Here is a 24,540-nt window from a genome sequence, read left to right as displayed (position 1 = left end):
TAGGCATCCTTTATGCATTTAATAGGTATGCAGGTCAAACGACTGCTTGAACACATATGATTTATTTGTAAGATTTCGTACTACTGTACTTTCCATTTTATGTATTTAAGTTTGAGAACTCTTATTGAGCAATCCATACCCTAAGGTAACTGTACATGCAGATAGACATCCAATTAGTCAGCATCTTCTCCACCACAGACTCCGTCCTGCGCAGCATCAGTTTGGGGTTCTTGGAGGCTGACGAGTCTATGAGATCCACCAGAAGATCTTTCATGATGCTCGTGTAATACTCTAACTTCCCATGCAGTGCGATGGTCAACAGAGAAGCCAAGTTACACCTGGAAAATAAAGCAATTATGTGACTGAATCAGGCTCATGTGACTCTGGCACAGTGGGTGAATCCCTCGGCACAGAGGCTTTCAAAGTGACCTCTGGGAAACAGTAATAGCCAAGGATTTAGGAACTGTACAATTTTGACCTTCTGGGATTTGTGAAGAGTTAGAACCATTGTTTTAAGTTGGTCAGATCATATATATTCACAGTATGCACAAAAGGTGGGTCAATCAGTCTTCTGACACGATGTTCCACAAACTGGGGATAACCAACCCAGAAACAAAACCTAATTTTCAATGCATATACTGAGATTATGTATTGTAAACACAATGAGTAAATTATGGCATTTTGTGACTCAGTTGTGTGATGTATATTTAAGGACAATATGCCATGAGCCATAAGAATAACCCTCCTTGTACCTGTCACGGACAGCAAAGTCCTTCTGAAGCTCCACAGCATGAATGAAAGTGACGAGAAAGTGCCTGTTGTTCAGAAGGGTGCTCAGTAGGGACATGCCTTCTTCCATATTGCTTCGACAGTTGTCGGGGATCTGGAGTGGCAACAAAGGAGTAATGTTAACAGACCAGTCTCCATTCTCTTCATGCAATAATGTATACATTGTTTATATGTTTGGAATTAAAAAATGTTCTAGACAGTAAGCTAGTATGAGAGAGACTTTTATTACCTGTATATTAATATTATTTTTAGTTTAAGTGTATCACCGATATATTCTGCAATGCGTTATAGAAAGGGGATATTTGAAGGTGAAGAAGGCCCTGCTCAAATAAACTTACAAACTAGAAACACAATTCCTAATCACCTGAAATTATCATAGTTTAATAATCATTACATTTTATAGAGTTTACATTTTTCTTTTTAAATAACAATGAAAATGGTCAAATACTGTGCTTCCATATTATGTATGGAATTTGCTGGCATTTATTTTGTGAATGCAGATTCCCAAAGTACCTATAGATTATATATATATATTAGCACTATATTGTATATAATATGCAGGATATTCAAATGAGCACAGACAGGCATAGTGTTTCAGACTTCACAATGCATTTCTAGTTTAAACCAAAGCATGGGGTTGTGATCCAAGAGGTCTTTGGTCCTTTTGGGTCACAAACTGTGCTTTGTTTTAAAGAAATATATCGCAGCTGCTATTTTAATGGGCCCCTCTCCTTTTAGTGCTATGACAGGAGAGGAGCTGTGGTGACAGAATCACAAGGTCTCTGTGTTCCAAGTTCCTCTGTTGGTATATCAGTTTCAGGAGGATGTCTGAACTAATGGCAGCAACTGTAAACATCAGCTGCTGGTTGGGAGCAAAACTCTGCCTAATGCTGTGCCGGCCAGGACATAAATGTGTTGCATTGAGATAGTGTTCCCTATGCTGCCCAGTGTCAGCAACAATGTACATTACACTTTTTAATGCAAGATGTGATGCCACCCAGTTTGCAGGACACAATTTGAAACATAATCTACTTGTTAAAATAACAGACCAATCAAATATAGCGTGCCAGTTATCACTGCATGATAACAAATACAATGGGCTGCAGTGATTATGGTGTTTAGAGCTCCTCTACTCTAATAGAGAGTACGTGACCTGATTTAACTCTGTTGTACTTGCTAAATATATGGCTGCAATACATCTGGGATATTTGAGAGTGGAATTAAAATATAAGACACAAAGCCCCAGCAGGCATATATAGCTTTTTGTTTTTGCAGTTTTCTCTTCTAGTCAGACTGAAGAGTTCTGTGTCTTGGGGATTTTAATGAATGTTTATTGGACTTTCACTATGATGCGCAAGCATCACGTTCCACAGATTGGAAATGTCCAGCAGGCAGAGGGAATACCAGAAACCGTCACTTACCTTCCACTCTCCACAGAGAAGTGGGTGCGTTTCCTGCACCTGGAAGCCCAGTTGAGAGTTGAAGTTCTGTGTTGGCAAGATGTAGCGTTCTTCATAAAGGGACGAGCACTGTGATCAGAGATTTTAAGTAGATCTCCATCATTATCGTGTATTTAGTAAACACCCATGGGAAATTTAATAAATGCAATAATAAAAAAATAAAAAAAATCAAACTCAGGCATACAGGTATGAATGGAAGTGCAAGCTCAGCCCATGAGATAACAATCTAACACAGAAGAAATTCTATACAAAGTCGCTAACAAGACTGAGCGGCTGATGATCAGGAGGATTAAACATGTGAGTGTTTCCTTAGGGGTCAAAAAAACTTCTCTTTTTCAACCCTTTGATAACCAGCATTGAGCCACTTTCAATATCAAAGAAGGCTATTCCAATAGAGCCAGTTTATATGAAGGATGCCTGTAAATCTTTGCATTCAGTCACACGAGCTCACGATTTAATAATAACAGCTTTTGGTACAGTCTAAAACGCTGTGCATATTCTAACACAGGATAAAAGACGTGAAACCTATTAATAGAGTTGAGCAGCCATGCCTTGGCAAGGTGCCCTTTAAATTTCCAGCCTCTCACGGACTTGCAGAGTCAGGAGGGAGCTGCCATGTGAGGAGGGGGTCAGAAAAGGAAATAATGAGGGTGGAGAAGAACGATTTTACATCCTAAGTTTCAAACATGTGGCTTCCTTCTGCTTTTCTAAGTATAAAGATGGCATGAGATATGGATGACATACCCAACAAACACACAGTACATCCTTATTACATGTAGATTTGAATCAACATAATCATTTGACCCAGTTCTCACTTCCTCTTCTGGCTAATTTCCTTCATTCCTCTCCCATTTGAATAATGCTTACTGCATCCTCACTGAGTTGTTAACATAGGACATTCTAAATATTTCCACATTTGTTGGGCCCCTGTTTGGTCCTATAGATCAGCAGCAGCCATGTGTAGGGACAGTTTTTGTACATCCTACAGATAACATAAAGAATGTAACCCTATGGAACAAGCGCAGCTTAGTGGAATAGGGGCTTGACAGAGCTCGGAGGCGGGCATAGGGGGAAGGCCCCATGTGGGAGCGGAGTGAGAGTGTAAAAGGGGGTTGGCCCAGTATAAATAGGCAGCCATTTTAGTGACAAGCACTCTTAATCTGCTTACCTGGCCTAAGTTGTCCCTCCCACTTTTAAGGGTAAGGGGTGTTAGCTCCCGTTTGGTCACAGCGGCGGGGCTAGAGAGAGAAAGGTTAGGGGACAAACAGGCTCTAGGGTAGTGTAAATAGAATAGGGCTGTAAGGCTGCTGATGAAGAGCTTGGTTAAATGGTTCCTTATGAACCGTGGTAGGTTTCGAGCTCGGTGGTGGCTCAGAACCTGGTGTGTGGTAGGGGTATCCGGGTATACCCCTACCATGGTTCTTTAACAAAGTTTGGCAATTATGTTGATGGTGTTTGCTATTATGGTTGTTGATGTTATTTATATTTACAGACATAATGGGTCATTGCCTTTTATTTTGGGGACATATGATGTTATATGGCGGGATGGAGGCTGGGCAATGAGTTTAATTTATTGTTATCAATATTAATAAAGCTGTGGACATATTGACTCATACATCTGTGTCAGTGTGTTTTTGGGGTAAGTTTTGGGGGCAATTCCACCTGCCCACATGGCGACTATGCGTCTGTCATGGGATGGATTCGAATTTCGACTAAATAAAACACAGTATTGTATGTATCATTTTTATCTGAATATTTAACATGGACTTGATTGTATATGCAATCCCCAGTTGTATCAGCAATACTCCCTATATTTTTCCAATAGTTGTACTGTCAGATAATCCCTGACACAAACACAGTATTGGGGAAATGCAGGTGCTAAACTCACCTTTGGGAAAAATGTACGTGTAACAAAATATTTGTACTCCAAGAACGGAATTCCTTGGCTGCGGTTTAATTCTTTGGTCAGATCTGTCATATCTGTCTGGAGCTCAGCAAATCCTAGAAACAGGAAAAACACCTAGTTATCCTCTTCCTGGGGGGGGGTGTTCAAATTCTTACATTCCGAAAAGCTTGTGATCAAATTTTAGTGATAGTAGGATATCCTTCAACCAATGCTAAAGGCCATATATCTTAATTAAAACATGTGGCAATTTGTTATAAATGGCCCTACACTAGTGTGAGATTTCTTCGTATAAGGACCTTTGATTTACACATTCAATCTAGTCCTGTTATCACGTGCTGTTCGTAGTTTTATTTAACAGTTTTTTGTTTCTCTGCCAGTTATGTGCAAATAATAGAAAGTGGAATAATATGTGAAAATGGCACGTGTGGAAAACATAAATGACAGAAAGAAAAGAAAAATAATGCGGCTAATACACCCATACCAGTTCTTGCTATGCAACACACCGAAAGCAACAAGCAGAAATTATTATAAATTGTGAAAATGATCAACATTATAAATATGTGCTCCTGTTAATCAATCTAAGTCTTGAACAAGTATATTCATTAAAAAATAGGGAAAAAGAAATGCAAACATACAGTGTATACATGATAGTGTGATATAATCAGTATATGAAAAACCTTTGTGATTTACATGCCTACATATGTGTCTTGAGCAATACACTCAAGAACGGGATAAAAGCCACTTTCAGGGCTCTGGTACATGTGAGTGCAAAATTGTTCATCGAATGTTTGTATATTGCTAATTGTATTGCATCATGCCTGTGTCTCCTGTTCCGTATATATTCATTTATATATTTAATAGAGAGATAACAGTGTGTTATACAATGATGCAAGTACATATTTATATTACGTTTATTTTCACATGAATGCAGGTTAACCATTATTCTCTATGAGTGGTATGATGTTTACTGGTGAAAACATATCAGTGAAGTATCTGATTGGATAAACAGGAATTAAAACAGATGTTGCCAACACACTCATCCAGGCACAATAACACCGTCCATGATTTAGGTCTTGCCCAGTTCTATTTCAACCAGGATATTGGAAAAACCTGGTCCATAGGTGTACTATGAGGACTAGCTTGCGGGCCTCTGTTTTAAACTCCTCTGGGGTTTGTGAACATGACATTCATTAGATCTAGTGTCCTGTGTTTTAAGTTATTTGAGGAGAATTACCTTTACGAATTTCATCTCGAATCTGAGACTCCATTTCCTCCATCTGAACCAATGTCTTCTGCCAGTAACGCTCAGCTCTCCGACTCTTGGTGCAAAAGACAAACAGGGCTGCAGAAGTTAAAATAAGTATAGTGACTAATATTATCTCCTAGACCACTGACAGCTAAACTTGGCACTAGATGTTTAGGTTGTGTAGTTTATAAAATAAATTAGGTCCAGGCACTCAGGATTACTGCAGGAAGGCAGGTTTATTGGAACAAAAAGTGCTTTATCAAGCATTTGCCAAGCCTGAATTACTAGCTTGTGTAAATATACAAAAAAAAAAAAAAAAAGAGTACCACTCAATATCTCCGTAAAGGGACAGCTGCTTTTACTAGCTTGTGTAGTTTGATATTACCTATAGTGCTTAGATTAGCAAACACCGCTCTGGATCCTCATTGTATGTACACACACAAACTAGAGATAGATGAATGGATTGACTAACATGCCAGCCAAGGCTAAACATTGAATGGGATTTAGAGCACACAGAGGGAGGTATCAGACATCACATTGAGGTGGAAATATGGAGTATTAAAGAATAAACAAACAAGCGTAAAAACAAAACAATTACAATCAGATACAGATTGACAAAGAAAAAAAAGTTGTTCAGATTACCCAGAAAGGGTTGGGAAATTAATTTGATGCTCATAAAGCACTTTTGTTAAATTTCGGTGAAGACACTATAGTAAACCCTTTTAGAATGAGAACTCTTCAAGGGCAAAGGAAACGAGCCACGCAGAGCATGATGGGACTTTAGTCCAAAAACAACTTCGCTGGAAATGTGTGCTGCAGAACTGTAACCTAGTTTGTTTTAAATGTATGTAATTGGCACAAAATTCTATAGAACCACAACTTTCACTTTCAATTGGTGTCAGTAACGTGAGCCAGTATAGAGCATACGTGGAGGCCATACTTACCCACCACAGAGAGAAGTAACAATATACTGCAGATGACTATGGAGACAATGATAGATGTGTCTATCCCTGCCAGATGCAATGTGGTGATGGTCTGATTGAATTTACCAACTTGTATCTGTAGAAATAGGAGATATTAATTGACATACTTGAATTACTATTACAATAGCTCTCAACAAATTAAATGTTACAGAAAATAAAGGAATCAAGGAAGGGTAACTAGATGATAAAAGTGCACAGAGCCAAATACAATTCATTGGAAGGACCAAAATTAAACAAATGTTTCGGGTTTCCCCTTTGTCAACGCGAAAATGTCCTTCAAGGACAAGAGGGGAAACTCGAAATGAATGTTTCTGTTTAGTACTTCAAATAAACTGTATGTAGCACTCCTTGTGCACATTTAGCATCTGGTTTACACTTCTTTGATGTCTTTATTTTTGGACTTGGATTTGGCCCTGCTTTGAGCAACAGGGTGCAAGGTTAGCAACACAGTTATCGGGTCCTACTTAGATTGTTGGGTGCTGCAGCAACTTCTCCTCTGTCTCATTGGAGATTCTTGGCTGATATCAGGAAATCTAATGGCTAGTGTAGCACCTTTTGGGGCTTGCCTTGACGTGGCAGGTGAGCTTATATTCAAATGGCCATTGGAATAAAACGAAAGAGCCTCCATTTTGTTTAAATGTACATAGGGATTTGGGGCAGAGCGCAGATAACATTCTCTTTGTTTTTGCTTTGTATTTTGAGCTGTTAGATATTAAGCTAATGCTGCTGTAAGCGCGGCGCTTTTTTGTGTTTTTTGTATATAACCTCTCCTCTATCTATGTTATTGAGTTCACATATACTCGATACACATTTCTCCTCATCATTATGTGGAGAGACGATCGTAAGTCATAAAGAGATATAATAATTGGCAACTGTAGACCACACTTGAGTATGTGTGGGGTGACGTGACATGGCTGGTATGCACAACCAAATGAATGGAAGAGCGATAGAGACTTACGCAACTAATCTCCCATACGTTCTCACAATCTTTCGCTAGTTTTTATACATACTATAAACGATTCACCCATGGTGCACTAGGGAGTTTGGTTGTGGGAATAATGGCTCATGTACCAGAGTCTCAGGAGTTTCCGCAGGGGATACACCCTCGCCTGGTTGTAACTGATGTACTATGTAAACATATTTTACTAATATAACACTGTTATTGTACGACTGAATGCTGTTACAATGCTCGAGACCTACGTGTCTCTTTAAACTAATCTCCGACTCACCTTTACATATTCTAAAAAAATCAATAAACTGATTCATTGTATATTTTTAAATAATCATTTTATTAAGGAGTCACATGCAATGACTCATATCCAATATGAAAGGAATATGCAAACAAAAGTAGCACCCACATTTGGGAATAAAGAGGTTGGAAATAGAGGGGAGGAGAGATACCAATACACAAACTGTTTAGTGAATAACTATCACGGACATCAAATAGTGAAATAAGCAAGGCTTATTAAAGTGACAATTTAATCTGCCATGTTGAATGTAACAGACTAATCTAATCTCCAGCTGACAGCCCAAGACTTGCATTTCTCAAAATGTCAAAATGTCTTCTAATCTATACTAATAAATCAATGACATTGACTTAAGGTTACCCTCCAGATGAAGCAATAGGGATTTTCCAGGTTGGCAATACACTGAATAAATGGCTATGTATGTATTGAAGTAAGCTCTAGCTGTGCTGTAATAGAGTTCTGGGGTACTTAGCTGGTCATAACGGCCAATATGCCTGGAATAAGCTATGCTACTTTAACCTTTTATTCCACTGGCCAAACTGTGACAATATAGAATTTTGTTATTATTTATTATAGATCAGATTATACAAATCCCACACTAATTCGAGCTTCTGCTGTTTCCAGAATGCTTTATTGAACTGTAGACATATTAGTCCATACAAATTTCAAAATGGAGGATAGATATTTAAAGGGACACTCTGCTGCCCAAATCCAAAATACATAAAAAAAACTGTTTAGTAGAAATAGCCCAAATGAAAATGTGCATGCATTTAAATATGCATAAAAAACAGCATGCAAAAACTGCAGCTCTCGTCTGCTGCCTTTGCAAGCCCTCCCCTTCTAGCTCCGCACAGATTGCCTGTGGCTGTCCAATCACAGACTCCCCATTGCAGCTCAATGAGGAGTCTTTGTGAGTAAGGTGCTCTGGGAAGTTGTTGCATCCACTGAACTAACTAAACCAGGAAGTAACATGAACGTTTGCCTGCTTGAAAAGTCAGGGGGTGTAACCAATATAATTTATAAAAGTGTCAATTTCTATTGAAATTTGCACTTTTTCCAAATTAAAAAAATAAGAGGACACACTCTTCACATATAAAGCTTTTCAGCAAGATAAAAGGGGTCTGGATGCCCCTTTAATGTGAGTCATTAAAAGACAACTGCCACATCAAGCTATATTTTAATGTCAGTGAGTGATATCAAGGGATTGGAGTCATGGTCATAATGAGTGTCAGGTCATGGTGATCTAGGTGTAGCAAGTAGTATAGGCTAGAGGTCAGAGTGGTGGAAATGTGGTCAGCATGGATGTGATATGCTTGAGACATAGCCAGCCTAGAGACGAGTTAAAATCAGCCTGTTCATTACCGTCACAGGTAGATAACGTTCAGAGGAGCTCAGAGACTCGTTGATGCTGCAGTGAATAACCTTGTCATTAAAGATGTTCAGCTCACAAGGTATCTGACCAACTTTCACCTTGTATTCTTCCACTCTCAAGCCCAAGTTGTCTGGCTCTTTCTGTCAAACAAAAACAGAGATTAGAGGTAAGTTAGACAATCAGTCTCACGCAGGTCCATAATCTGTATCTGTAAAACATTTTTCCACAAAGATCACCGATGGACAGGATTATATCAATATTTTTATGAGGAAATCATAATTATAAGTCATAGAACTCCAGTTTTTAGTAATTTGTGACCCACAGTAACTTACATGTATAACCAGTGTTAGTGGTTCCCCTACATGATGTTTTATCAGCTTTTCTTTTTTAGCAGTGAAGAACATGGGGTCTGGCTGGTACTCCAGGTTAAATTTGCTACCGATGGACAGGATTTCCTCCCCAGCAAGGTCTTCTTCAAAATCCACTTGCTCCTCTGACAAGTAGACTCCATTTATAATGAAGTCCACACTGACATTCTTGTATTCCAAGGTGCTGTTAGGGGCTTTAGGTGAAGGACAGGTGATGATAACTGGGCTAAGAATGGTGCAGTTCTAAAAAAGAAGAAGAATGCATCAGTGTCATGCGGTAACAACTGATATTTGACCTTTCCAATCTATCGAGAGATAGTTTCTGAAGAGCAAGGCACAGATCAGTTGTCCTCAGTATGACTAAAGGAAAACACCAAGCACCATAACTACTACAATATAGGTGCTGTCCAATAGTGAGTAATCAAACTTTTTTAGTATGGTTCGGCAACTTACTGGTTTCCCACCATGCACCATACACTGCATTCATTGGCTGGGATCACCGCCATTAGGCCTGCTTTATTCTAGAGAGACATCCAGCTTTTCATGCAGGTGAAGACAGGGTGGATGCAGGTAATGGATTAGGTACATTGTATAGACTAATGAAGTTCTAGGGAATAATACACAGACCATTTCCTATGCTTTACGTTTACTCAGTTTAAGAGACAAAGCTTATACTACACCAATACCCGCAATGGACCATTGCATTTACCAATGTGTCTTACACCTCCTAATTTTTTTAATTCTAATATATTTATACTACATGTTAAAGGTGACAAGGCAAGACTTTTGTATCCCAGTTCTTCACTGGACAGCCTTTCCCATCTGTAAAATATGTTCTATACCAGTTATAACCATGCTTGAGAACTTTTTAAGTTATATTTTTTCCCTATTGTGTTATGCCAGTTGAAAGCCAAGCTGTTACAGTGGAGTCTCAATCTCAAATAAGAGTGATGGCTGCTACTGTTGGGACTATATCATCTATACGACATACAATAAGGTTCATACAGTCATGGCTGTCTAACGATCTACCATAACATGGTTTACGCTTCACAGAAGAAACAAAATATGTCAAAAAGGTTTAAAGAAACCTAGTTACTTTTACAATGTTCTCAATTTTACATGCAGATTTAAGACAGTTGGTGAAAACGTCTTCATTTAGTGCTTCTCGTTACTGGTTAGTAATTTTTAAGCCAGTAATAACACACAGACATTTTTATCCAACTAAGCAAGAGCAGACCCTGCTTTCCAGGTTCGTGGGCCACCAACTACACCTCCAGTCATTAAGCTCTGCAGTGAAAGTCATGTACAGGGTTGGCAGAGCTGGCAAGACACCAATGTATTGTGTGGCAAAATGCGTCCAAAAATGCCCTACTGTCACGATATGTGTAAGGGAACCCACACACACAGAACCTAAAAAACAGCAAAGGTACGGAAGCCGTATTACCGTGTTTTAGAGTGGTCTTACTTAACACATAGAATAGCCAAAGTGAAAGCCAAGGTGCAAGGAAGAAAAACAGTAGACTAGACAAAGTTCAGGACCATAGAGAGTAGAATAAACGAATAACAAGCTATGGTCAGTAACATGATAACTCAGAAATAGATACGCACTATTGGGCTTAACAATAACCACAACAGGGCAATTTGGACTAGAAAGAACAGGAAATAAATAGCCCCTGCCTAACAGTGATCGGTTAGTGTCATTTTAGAGCGCTGAAAGACCCGAAATTGGCGAATTGCTGAATCTGTTTTTTTTTTGTGTGCAAATTTGTTAAATTTCACCAAATAGCTACCAGCTGTTGCCCTGTTCAAACGTTGGTGCGAACGAACATAAAGAGGACCACACGAGCAGTGTCTCTCTCCCTTTTGGAGTGGTGAACGGGGGCCTCGGAACAGGTAAGTATTACATCTACTAGCTTTACACAAATTGTTATCCAGTAATGGTGCACACAAAGCTTTTAAAACTCCATTTTATGCACGTGTAACATTAAACATTTTTTGCTGCCATAAGCACCATAAACACTGTATTTTAGAATTCACTCACTGATTGAACAGCTTTCTGGGTTTGTATCTCCATCGTCACATCTTGCACCATATCAAACCTTTTCCCAGTCAGGGTTATCACACGTCCACCACTGGGAAGAACAGAAGTAAAAATAAAAAAAATTAAAGAAGTAGAAGTTTTTTGTCCACCTTGAGCTCACCATGTGACACTTACATCATGGCTTGACATGTATACCTTCCCATAATTTTATCCTGCCTGTTAAGATTAAGTATTGCACTATCTGTAGGTCTTTAGCGTTGGAAGGTTATACCGTTTTATTACTGACTTAACAGAAAACAAAGTAGAAGCAATACGTTGAAGTTTAACTATAAAAAGTGAAAAGATCCCATACCACTTCTTTAATCACTATAGAGATCTAGTCCCTTCACAACATCACAAGTTCCTAGGTAGAACCAACGTGCAGAATGGACATACAGAAGCAACATAAATACTCTACATGAGTAAATGAATCTACAACCTCCAAAGAGAGGCTTTTATATATATATAATTATATGTCTACTGGGCCCACTAGAATTCCCGTTTATTATTTGCAAGGATCGTCCCATAAAACTTCCCTACCTCAAGTGACTGATCTTGGGTTCCATACTGGTGATAACAGGGTTTTCTTCATACTGGAATGTGAGTGCATCATTGACACAATATGATCCTTCAAACTGGACACAGATTTCTACGTTGCCAGTGATAAAAGTTTCCAATGCTGGTACAGTACACTGTATATTGCTCTCGGTGCGTCTGTGGAATTCAAAGGGGAGGATTACTAACAAAAAAGGGGATTTAAAAATGATTTCACTGACAACGGTTTACGGACAGAGAGGGCATACAGATAGTGAGGTCCATGAGATAAGGAGAGATGTACAGGAAAAGGATGGAGGCCAAGCTGTGCAGAGGGAGATCAGGAAGAAGAAGCATTGCTAAGACATAGGATGGAGACCACGTTGAGCAAAGAGATACATGTGGTGAGAGAACAGGAAGACGCAGCACTGCTAATAATGGGATGACGGCCAAACTGAGTGTAGAGAGACATATGTTGTTAGAGAGCAGGAAGGAGCAGTGATGTTGAGACAAAAGGATGGAGACCAAACTGAATAAAAAGAAACATGTGGGACGCCCATAGAAAGGAACTACTAGTAAGGCAGAGGTTGAAGGCCACACTGTGTAGAAATACAGGAATGAGAATAGGAAGAGAGGTTGAGCAGATTCCATGTTAATCTAACAATTCATAGCTCAGCTCACACAAGGTCTCGGCATTCCAGGGTCCCATTGAACAAAACATGGATCTCTTTGCCAATGTCCAGCTTCTTCCCAGAAATTGAAATTTTTGTACCTCCTGCTCTGGGACCATAAGGTGGAGACACAGAAAACACCTCTGGCATCTGCAAATACACAGAACAGTAAACAATGGGATTTATAGTTTATCACGGTTATTCACTAAAGTGGAGATTGTTGTGAATTAAAAACGAATTTAAAATTGAAGACAATAATTGCCGAACTGGATAATTCTCCAAGTTAGCTGTGTTTCGGCTAGTTTGAACTTATATTTGGAATTCACTTTGAATTCCCAGCAATTCTCATTTTAGTAAATATAAGGGTTAGTCACTAAAATGTGACTTTAACGTGAATTTCAAATGTAAGGTAAAAATAGCTGAACTGGAAATTGTTTTCTAACTTAGCTATGCTTTCCACTCAGCTACTCTGGCTTTAACCCCTTAAGGACCAAACTTCTGGAATAAAAGGGACTCATGACATGTCACACATGTCATGTGTCCTTAAGGGGTTAAATTTGAAATTCACAGGTGTAAAAGATCAGCAGTTTATAAAGTCCAACAGGAGCTGCACTAGGCCCTCGAGGACTGCTGGTCACTGATTATCAGCCCCTGCGCCCTGCTGTAGAGGACAAGCAGACCCTACGCCCTGTGTGAGAGATTACTATTTTCAAATTCATTAATAGTCCTGAAAGTTTTCTTTGATTGACTATCATTACACAGTGCTGATGGGGAAAGTTGGTCATTTTTAATTGGGAGTTAAATGAGATGTGACTCCGACTCACCATGAAAGAGTACATTTCCTTGGATCGTCCACCTCCATTCACATCCACTGTTACCCAATTACTGTATTCCCTGGTCGCCCTGGCCGTCTGACATACAATCCTGGACACCAAAACACCAAACAATACAAATCAAACAGATTATCGATGAGTGTTACTAAACCTTCACAAATAACGTGCAAGCGAATTTCCATTAAAGTAGACACAAATGCAAATAACAGCAATTCATACATTAGAATGTGCTAATCTATTATCTGTTAACAGTTTACTATAAAAAGGTACACAATATATTTTATGTTCAATATGGTCTGAGAAAGCTACCACTAGACTGTTTAAGGTTTAAAGGAACACTGCAGACACTTTAACAACAGCAATGGGTGTTGGTGTTTGGCTAAGAGTGTTAGCACATCCGCAATCTATGTTATGAATTGGTATAGCTATGTTATTTCTGCCTTAATCATACCTCAAGTGGGGGCTGAGCTGAGGGTGTCCAGGGATCATCATTACGTGTTAAACTGCTAGATAATAGTTTAACCCTATATGGAGAGAGAGTGCCAGGGGACTCAAAGCACTATAATCAATTCATTAAAATGGTTATGAAATGGTTATAGGGCCTAGAGTGTCCCTGTAATACATGTTTTATACATCTATTGACCCCATGTGTTCTTAGGAGACAAGTCTACAGAGCAGACACAAAGGCAAAAACATAGCATTGGACATTACAGAAATGATAAAAGATGCAAGGTAAGAGAGTCATGAGCTGGAGTACTCACTCCGCAGATACTACATATTTCTCCAGAATAGGGGTGCAGGGAATTTCTCCAATCTTGACTTTGCCATCAATGTCACTGAAGCGACTGCCCAGGTTCCGTCCTTGTATTGTAAGAAGAGTCCCACCTAGATGGGGTCCACTGATTGGCTCTATCTGTGTAGGACAAAGGCAATTTCAAGACGTCAAATGCATTGAATCAGAACAAAGTATTAGGCCATAAACCTCTCTCGTTTTCAGCCACAGCCATCTTAGAAACATAGAATGCGACAGCAGATAAGAACCATTCGGCCCATCTAGTCTAAATACTTTCATTAGTCCCTAGCCTTATCTTATAGTTAGGATAGCCTTATGCCTATCCCACGCATGCTTAAACTCCTTTAATGTGTTAACCTCTACCACTACAGCTGGAAGACTATTCCATGCATCCACTACCCTCTCAATAAAGTAATAGTTCCTGATATTATTTTTAAACCTTTGCCCCTCTAATTTAAGACTATGTCGTCGTCTTGTGGTAGTTTTTCTTCTTTTAAATATAGTCTCCTCCTTTACTGTGTTGATTCCCTTTATGTATTTAAATGTTTCTATCATATCCCCCCTGTCTCGTCTTTCCTCCAAGCTAAACATGTTAAGTTCCTTTAACCTTCCCTGGTAAGTTTTATCCTGCAATCCATGAACCAGTTTAGTAGCCCTTCTTTGAACTCTCTCTAAGGTATCCATATCCTTCTGGGGATATGGTCTCCAGTACTGCGTACAATACTCCAGGTGAGGTCTCACCAGTGTTCTGTACAATGGCATGAGCACTTCCCTCTTTCTACTGCTAATACCTCTCCCTATACAACCAAGCATTCTGCTAGCATTTCCTGCTGCTCTATTACATTGTCTGCCTACCTTTAAGTCATCAGAAATAATCACCCCTAAATCCCTTTCCTCAGATGTTGAGGTTAGGACTGTATCAAATATTCTGTACTCTGCCCTTGGGTTTTTACGTCCAAGATGCATTATCTTGCACTTATCCACATTAAATGTCAGTTGCCACAACTCTGACCATTTTTCTAGTTTACCTAAATTATTTGCCATTTGGCTTATCCCTCCTGGAATATCAGGCGCCAAGGGTTGGAAAAAAATATTTACATTAGACCAGCAGTAATCTTTTTTGACAAGGATCCGCATTCTGTACATTACATTAACATGGTAACCCATAATTGGATTGAGCAAATCTTTAATTGAAATAAATATTAAAATCAATTCTGTAGAACCCCTGCACTGATACTGGCTCATTAGAGAACATGCGTATAGCTCTACTCCTCTAAAACATGTTATGTAAGAGAAGACACATCTGGTGAGGTAAGGAGGCCCTTTTGACTGTCATTTCTCTGAAATTACACCACTGAACAAAACATTGAAAATCACCTACAACTTGTGTTTACCTTTTCCATGTGATGATTTGTTTTTTTGTTTTGTTTTTTTTAAATGTATATTAAAGTTTCTCTGTCAATCCCACAATGTCCTTGTTAGTACAGGCCAATAAGCAAATACCATTATAGGTTTACATGTTTATGAGCTTATTAGTTTTAAAATTGTATTAAAAAGCACTTTTACCATAAAACGTGTGATAAAATGTACTATAGTTCTTGCTGTTACTATTGCTGTGCATCATTGTAGACATTACCTTTCTGATCTCTGGAGTTGGGCATGTATCTTGGATTGTCTGCAAGTCATTGGTTAACCTGCAGGAGGCAGTGTTCTCACTCCAGCTGCAGAGATGCCCCAGGTCTGTGCGGCCCTGACAGCGTGAGCAGTCTGTGGCACCCGAAGCGCAGTTATAAACCTCAACTGAAAAACAGAGATGGAAAGATCAGATATAAAAAAAAATAATACAACGGTCTGTCTGACATGGGGCTTTTCACCAAAGTGAGAATTGCAGGCAATTCTAAATCAATTCAAAGTAAATTTCTAATTCAAGGCCAAAATAGCCAAACTGAAAATAGAAAAGAGTTGGAATTTTTGTTCTAATGCAACTATTTTGGCCTATATGTAGAAATTCACTATGAATTCCCAGAAATGTTCACTATGGTGAATAACCTCATTACTGCTTGAAGAAACACAAGCAAACATAAAGTTTGTACATACTTATAAATGTGTGTGTGCCTGGATCACAAATGGTGGCGGGGCGCTCTTTTGGGGACAATTGCCCCATAGAGAATGATGTAATGAAGACACGTACCATGAAATGTCCATAAAGCGTGGAGCTGTTGATGGACACGCTGATATGGTCACGTGAATGCACCCCACTCCCTCTAGAATGTAAGCTCATTGAGCAGGGCACTTAACCACTCTGTTCCTGTGAGTCAAACGTGTCTGGTTACAATTATATGTAAGTTAGTCCAAACATTGTACAGCACTTCGGAATTTGTTGGCTTTATATCCAAATAATAGTAATACCCCATTTGTGTATATGGCAGTAAGTGTTACTGCCAATAGAGGGCTTAGATCTTCTCTTGATTCATATGAATAACATTAATAGTAAAAAATAACCGGTGTCCCCCTAGGAGTACAATTTCTAAGCAAATGACATGTTGTTATTACCTATTAAGGTCCAACGTATCCCACCCTACCACACAGAGAGTAAAAATACAACATCAAACCACACTTATGTGTAGATTCACAAAAAAAGGTAAATTCTAGCAAATTAAAATAAGATTGGATGCTTAATGAATAAAGCATTTCAGACCAAAGGATAAAATAAGTGTTGAGGATTTGGCCCATGAGCTAACACTCTAACATGTTTGGCCCATTTAGACAATGTAACCAAGAGAGAATTCAGGGCTAAGCCCGTTGGTAATGTGTTTCTTTGTCTTCATGGTACAGTGGTTAATGTCAATGTTGGATGCAGACAGTCAGGAGTGCGGATGTCAACACATAGCAGAACTTTGCTGCTTCTCCAGCATGTAAGAAAGGCAGTCTTTACTTCCCGAATTCCTACAGCCCTCCCTCAGCATCTAAGCATTGAAGCCCCTCTCCTCCTACACAGAGAGATCTTTCACTGCTGTCTGCCTGGGTGTTTTATAGTTAGGGCGGCACAGGGTTAGACCCGGCATCCCGCTATCAGTCTGCACTGTCTGGATGTAAAAAGTCTTGTGCTGGACTGGTGTGTGGGAGTCTCATATTCACACCACTAACAGCATTTTCACCTTACACAGTGCTACATACCAATCACAGCAAACGGGAAATGAATGAAGCTGTGTAAACTATGGCAACTCTCTGATAATGGCAGCTTTCTCAGCTACAAAAAATGGTCTAGTCTGGCATTTCTCACTTTAAAATTATTGTGGTTATTTCAAGAACACAAACTGTTAAATGGGGGCCCATAGCTCAGCTCTATTCAGTTCCTAATACCAGTTGCAGTGAGTGTGAACATGTATATGTATACTAACGTTTAAAATGTGCTTACAGATTCAAATGCAGCTTTATTTACAACATGGTAAAATTACATAAACTGTGGTTGACACTGTTATTAACAATTGGCTCAGGGCTATGGCTATCGTAATCCTCAGCCAGCTTGGTTTTCATATATTTATTGTATACTATAAACTTAATAACAAACTTTAAAATAGACACTTATTGTATGTAGCTTGTGATCTATTGACATAAGCTTTCTAGGAAAATAGCGCTCAGAATTTGAAATAGGCTGATGTGCAACACAGCTTAAAAACCAAATTGTCCCACTCAACCCAATCTGCAAAGCCACAGTTGTACCATGAGATGAAGTGTTGTGGTTGCTGGGCAACATGATAATTGAATATATGGCAAATACCCTGCCACCAACCTACAAAAACATGCACTCACAGTGCTTCAGTAAAGATTGCTCACCTGTCAGCATTGTCGGATTATCAATGAATTGTCCTCGCTGACCACTTAGCTGCAGGTTGACCGGGAAATTCTGGCTGCTCTCAGGTGTCTGTAGCTAAATCAGAAGAATATCAGTGAATCCCAGCTATGGTTCTGCTCCTCTCCCCCACGTCTGTATCTAGACCTTTTCCGGATATATATATATATCCCATGTCCCATGTCTATACTCCATACTTCCTATTCTATTTTTATCCCCATCGACCAATATCTTTATCTGGATCTACATTCTCATTCTGGAGACAAGCTATGTCTCCAGATTGTTCTGTAATGTCTCGTTTATTTATTTATTATATTTAACAGCACTTAGAAAATTTGTAACAAACGGTCGTAGTTATTCTTACCGAAAGATGGATATATAATGACACATAACACACATGACATCCACTAACCAGCAGACTGGAGACATTCTTACACGTGATAAGATCGTGTCTGTAAGTTTGCACTGGCAGGCATATACACATGTATACGTGACAAACCACACAAATGGTGTTCCAGTATCCATTACACATAAGACTGGAAGTATCAGCCATGCACACAGACATACAAACCATACAAATCAGCTATGCCAACACACACACACGCAGTATGAGTTACATACAATGACAGCAAGGCACACACACTGACACACATAGGCATACACATAGTCTGTCAGTGTGCGACACATACAGTAACTGAAGGACACATGCACTGACACACACAGGCTGTCAGTGTGAGTCGCATACACACACACTGACACATACTGTCTTGCACACAGCCTTACCAGAACATTGCCGCACAGGACACTAGAGGAATTAATCCATGTTGCTGAGAACGTCCTTCCTATCCCAAAGTCACATTCCAGCTCCAGCTCCTAGAGGGTGAAAGACACAGCAAACATCTGTCTTAAGTGTGCGGTATTTACATATCTGTGTGTGGGGACATATAAACACATACTCAGAATTATGTGAACTAACATCGTTTGGGAAATTTAAGAAAGATTTGCTATATTTAGCAAACATTTTAACAAAGATTTGCCGTTTTCTATCATCATCATCCGCAGCTAGTTCTGCTGTAACGGCCGCTAACCTATTTCAAGCCACCAACCAGTAAACATTTTATTTTAACCTAATTCAATGACCCTGTGCACAACTTAAAATTGGGGTGAAGGTAGAGTATTGTGGTCCCCAGAATCCTCATATCTGTCTACTGGTCCAGCTTCACAGTCTCCACCAGTCTCCACTGCAGTATGCATTAGTTTAGTGACATGGGTGCACATGGTTAGTTAGTGTGCAGAGGGAGTGGAGAGAAAACATGTTTCTAGTGAGTATTACACATGTGGTGCCAGTTAACGCTAAGTCACGTGAGATGAGAATGGAACAGGATTTTCAAATACATTTTCCACACGCTAGGGCTCAGTGCAAAATAGTAAGCAGACATTTATTTTGTCCGCACATAGGTTTCGCTCAGGGCTGTGGGTGATTGTAACTAACAGTAAGGTGTATTAACAGTTGTAATCAAATTTTTCGACCCTCATTGGTAATCAGGTTTTATTCTCAAATTTTACAGACTTTCAGCTGTTTGTATTGAAAGTCTGTACATTTTTACTATAAACCTGATTTTGTTATTATTTAATTTGTCACAATAAATTGTATCTATTTTTATAACAAATTGTGATTTCATTTATATGGAATACATTTCACTTACATGATAACGATCTTTGGGATCTGGAGAGTTGAAATAGTGGGCAATTCTCAACTGTTTACTATTATTATCCCATAAATATCCCCACAAACTACAACTCCCATGGTGCGTTGCATGCCTTTACAATGACAAAGCATTTTGGAAGCTGTAGTTTTAAAACATGTGGGGATCTACCTTTTGGGCACCATTGCCTTATGCCAGTATGGAAATCCCTTCATAAATAGTGCTGGCCTGCAAGCCATTGATGTAAGAGTGGCTTACAGGATGTTTAAAGGTAGGTTTGTAATTGTCATTACTCCAATGTGGTTCTTTTGGGAGGTTATGGATTGACGACGTGTGTCACGCAGATACCCGGGGTCCAGCAATATTCTCTGACAAGAAAGCCATCCTCCATATTCTCAGCTGTACCATAACTGTGATTTGGCTCTCACTGCTTCAACCAATGAATCTTATTCTAAAGGAGCAAAACCAGTGTGGTTTTACAAGTGAATCCATAAATCTTGAATATTTGTGCACCTCAAGGACTAATTTGCGGGGAGCTGCTCAAGTGGATCCAGTCTGAACAGCAGATGATAATCCAAAATACCCTGCAATCACTGCTCGCCCTATCAACCCGTATCAATGTTGTTAGACCGACAATTGCATTAGAAGTTCTTTTGAACGGTAATTCCTCAAACTGATGCCAGCATAACTCTCTTATCTGTACTGTTCCTTGCACAGAGATTCAGAAAAATGTGGACATTTAGTTATAAACGAGAAAACAGTTATTATTCGGGGTATTCAGTGTATTGTGCCTGGCTGCTACAGTCTACGCACTGCATTGGTCTGCTCTCTGTCTGTCTATTTACCTATCTATATGCACATACTGTATGAAGTCATCCTTCCTCTTTTGGTTCCAAACACTGAAAAGGCGCAGAGTGGCACCTCCACAATAACAGGATGTGTAAGAAAAACAACACAAAATACCAAGTAAGACGAAAAGCAGGAAGGAAATAGGACTGCGTTCACATGGTAGACCGTGAGAGCACAAACAGCTGCATTTTTTGCATTAAAGTATTTGAAAAGAAGGTGCTCATGTTCTTTATCATTAATGAGCTGAAATGTAGAAGCCCTATATAATAAAGTCTCTGACAATAATTTACCTAAAACTCAACCAGCATATCTTGATGGACAAAGGGCCTGAGAGCAAGCAGAGATATACATCGTCACTGGACCAGACCCAAGGAAGTCTAGTAGGAGGAGCAGATGAGCCAGCACACAGAATATATAAATATACATATACATGCTTGTTAGTGCATGGAAGAACTTATGTTAAAGTACGGCTTGCACGATCACTTGGTAGCTAGATGGTGGGTCAGGGACAGCAGAGAAGAAAAAGAAAAAACAGGCAAGAGATGGAGTACGCTGACAGTGGGGAGATATGCATGGTATCGAGAATGCAGACTAGCAATAAGTAAGGCTTCTTGTGAGGCGTGTCTGGTTGCAAGGAGACCAGGTCCGAACAGAATAAGCGAGGAGGTGTCCAGTATAAGATAGGGGCTCGCTCTTGAGGAGTTGCAGTAAATTATATAAATGCCGGCTTCTTAAGACACCGTGGTAAAGTGGTGTCTGTCGCTGGTGAGTGAAGGGATGCATTCAACAGTGTAGCTTCTTCCAAAAGTCAGTAAAAAGCTGGTCCATCCACTGTATTGAAGAGCAGGTCTTGGGGTGCCATATTGAAATGTAGAGTACACCGATCAGCTTTCTCTACCAAAGGGTAAATGTGGTCCAGTACCAATAGTTGCCGGGATACCCATCTCCGGCAGGGAGGGGAACGGGGTGCAGTCTTCTATATGTTGGTAGGCTACTAGTGGAGAGATCGGCTGCCTCTCTTGCACTGGTGACACCATGAGGGCCTCAACTGGGCCGCAGTATCCACCCCATCAGGAAACTTTTCGGTGTGGACAGGCTTGCCTCCAAAATGCTTGCCAGCTGAGCCCACAGTGTTGCTTTGTACGATTAGTAGGTAGAAGTACTTGCTTAACCAGGGTGATGGCTTTAAAATTTCATTAAATTCAATCTTATATGTGACTGTACAGCATGGCCACTTCCCCCTTTCGTTTACTTTTTTAGGTAGACTATTTTGCCCAAACATGTGTGGTCCCCTTGTCAACTCTCTGCAATCCCCGATTTAGTAAATAAACCCTTTTTTCTGAAGGTTGTTCGAAAACACTTTTTTTTTTTTGCACTTGTCATTTCTTTTGATGTTCCATGTGGCTGATTCTCCTTATAACACATGAGCTCTGTTTTTTAGCTTTTTAATATTATTAAGGCTTAAAAGCAATCATTTCCATCCATTTTTAGACAGCAAATAAACACTGTCATACCAAATTAAGCAGACATAACAATAATTATTTACAGATGATATCCAGAGATCCTAATTGCTCATTACAACGATTGTTCGCTCCAGTCTGAAGATTTTTTCTTTACTTACTGTAAATTTTACAGTAAACAAGATCGGCCCGAAAAGTTCACATGAAACAGGATGCATGGAAAAATCTGTTTTCCCTATGTCTTGTTACAATTAAAGTGATAGGATACTACAATTAAAGTGATACTATGTTTACAGTGCTGAGGAATATATATTAATAACAATAATAATATATGATTATTAGGAAGAAAAAAAATGAAATAAACTTTTTTACATGGAAAGGTTCTACATGCCAACAAAGAAGCAAAATCCTGGCTACAAGATGGACATAGGGTTAAGGAGAACACAAGACAGACACAGGGTTAAGGAGGACACAAGATAGGCACAGGGTTAAGGAGGACACAAGATGGACACAAGGTTAAGGAGGACACAATAAGGAGGACACAAGATAGACATAGAGTTAAGGAGGACACAAGATAGACACAGGGTTAAGGAGGACAAAAGATGGACATAGGGTTAAGGAGAACACAAGACAGACACAGGGTTAAGGAGGACAAAAGATGGAGGGGGTGAGGAGTATAGGATAGAGGTTGCAGAACTAAAGCTGTAATACTGGCACAGTATCATGTTAGTTAAATTCTGGGGGTAAACCATATTATATTTAGAGTGAAGCATTTTCTTAAAATAAATCCCCTGGACCAATGTTTCTTGATGATTCACCCATGGATACCTATCTCAACTTTTGCAAAATTCTGAATGAAATACCTGTGAGGCATTCACATTGGACATCGTCAGCGTGAAGTCTCTGGTGACACCGGTGGGAGTGGTGAACAGGTTTGAGCTGGTTATACTTGGGCAGTCACTGGTGTCCTGCCAAAAGGAACCATACATGTCAAATTCACAAATCTCTGAAGATCTCAGAAAAAGCAGCTCTAGCCAAGCAATGTCACATTCTGCCAAGTAATGACATGTGTTTCACATATACTAATATGAAGCATTCACACTCCCCATAAAATCCTGCAAAGCAGAACCTGTTTTAAGAACATTAAGGGAAACTAGACAATCTTAGATCAGACAGCTGATTTCAGGGCATTATGAAAAATGCAACATATTAGCAGGTACAGCGTTTAAGCAGCAGTTTCACAGTCAACATAAAAAAATATTACTCATGAAAACATGATTCAGTAGCTAATTAAACTGATCTGAAAATGATGTGTGTACATCACAGGTTTATTGAGAATTGTCAGTGTAAAAAAAAAACAATCAAATGCATATCAGTACAATTTAGACCAGGGATCAGACGCTGGCCCCGTAGATGTTGACATCCTACACTTCCCAGTATTCTTTGAATGCAATAGATGGCCAGAGAATCAGGGGAGTTGTAGTTCGGAAACATATGGGGGACCAGAGTCTGAGATACCTGGTTAAGACAGTACACATTAATAGAAATACAACTCAACTAAACCACTACGAGACCTAATCAACTAGAGAATTATTACAGAAAGAATGATCATAGAGATAGCCGTATAGCTTTCAGAGACAAAGCAATTTTTACAACTTTCCATCAGCAAGTTTTGTAATTAGGAAATCTGCAAGAAAAAAAGTAGGTGTACCATTTTTTATGAAAACAGTACAAGTTTTACTAAACTAAGGATGCCTGTGCCGCCTACAAGATGTCGTCCGCCCCAACTTCAAATGAAGCCCTTGGCATCACACATGTACTTTTAGCTTTGCTGCCTTGGAGACGAACACTGCGGAGACTGAGATATTTAAAGCAGACCTGTCACCTGCTGGTTTATAATACAGTTAATATTTTTATTTTAAGCAGATGATATGAGAATCCATGGGAGGTGACACATGCTGGGCTCAGGGATACATGACGGTTCAGTGCATTAGCTAGAAAATGAGCCGCCAGTTTAGAAGATAACATGGGAACACTTTGTCGGCTGCACACTCAAATGTAGCAGGTAATTAGATAATGAGTTTTAGGACGTCTCTAATTAAGGGATGATAATGCTCAGTGAATCAAGATTTGATTTCAGCCCGGGATAATGGGATTATGGGAGAAAACCGACTAATGTTGGTAAAGTGATGGAAAGTATTTAACACTCAAGCAGCTGTAAACCACATGGAGAGAAGCAGCCGAAAGTGGCTGAGCATCCTGGGAGTCTAACTACAGAGCAACAGGGCTGCCAAATATCTTAGCTCTCTGTTTACAGGCATCTGAATATGTATCTCTCTCTATCCTCTTTTTTTTTTTGCACAGACACCAGGACACGTACCTCTCACCTA

General features: G+C 39.5%; 1 protein-coding gene across 1 annotated transcript in view; it reads right to left on the bottom strand.

Moving 5' to 3' along the window:
* The window catches only part of PLXND1 (plexin D1), a 95,402-nt gene that overhangs the window by 22,938 nt on the left and 47,924 nt on the right, over positions 1–24,540 (bottom strand). The window contains exons 9-25 of the mRNA XM_063426313.1: positions 23,014–23,118; positions 18,919–19,008; positions 18,120–18,213; positions 15,919–16,082; positions 14,251–14,402; positions 13,481–13,580; positions 12,667–12,806; positions 11,992–12,165; positions 11,413–11,503; positions 9,336–9,614; positions 8,994–9,143; positions 6,346–6,460; positions 5,390–5,497; positions 4,138–4,250; positions 2,211–2,318; positions 753–883; positions 140–338 (exon numbers count right to left, since the gene is read on the bottom strand). Coding sequence (XP_063282383.1) covers positions 140–338; positions 753–883; positions 2,211–2,318; positions 4,138–4,250; positions 5,390–5,497; positions 6,346–6,460; positions 8,994–9,143; positions 9,336–9,614; positions 11,413–11,503; positions 11,992–12,165; positions 12,667–12,806; positions 13,481–13,580; positions 14,251–14,402; positions 15,919–16,082; positions 18,120–18,213; positions 18,919–19,008; positions 23,014–23,118 — 2,313 coding nt within the window. The remainder of the gene's footprint in view (positions 1–139; positions 339–752; positions 884–2,210; positions 2,319–4,137; positions 4,251–5,389; positions 5,498–6,345; positions 6,461–8,993; positions 9,144–9,335; positions 9,615–11,412; positions 11,504–11,991; positions 12,166–12,666; positions 12,807–13,480; positions 13,581–14,250; positions 14,403–15,918; positions 16,083–18,119; positions 18,214–18,918; positions 19,009–23,013; positions 23,119–24,540) is intronic.

This window comes from Pelobates fuscus, chromosome 7 (genome assembly GCF_036172605.1).
Source record: "Pelobates fuscus isolate aPelFus1 chromosome 7, aPelFus1.pri, whole genome shotgun sequence".
Classification (NCBI taxonomy): domain Eukaryota; kingdom Metazoa; phylum Chordata; class Amphibia; order Anura; family Pelobatidae; genus Pelobates; species Pelobates fuscus.
The sequence above is the reverse complement of the archived record's forward strand: the minus strand, read 5'-3'. Positions and strand labels throughout refer to the sequence as shown.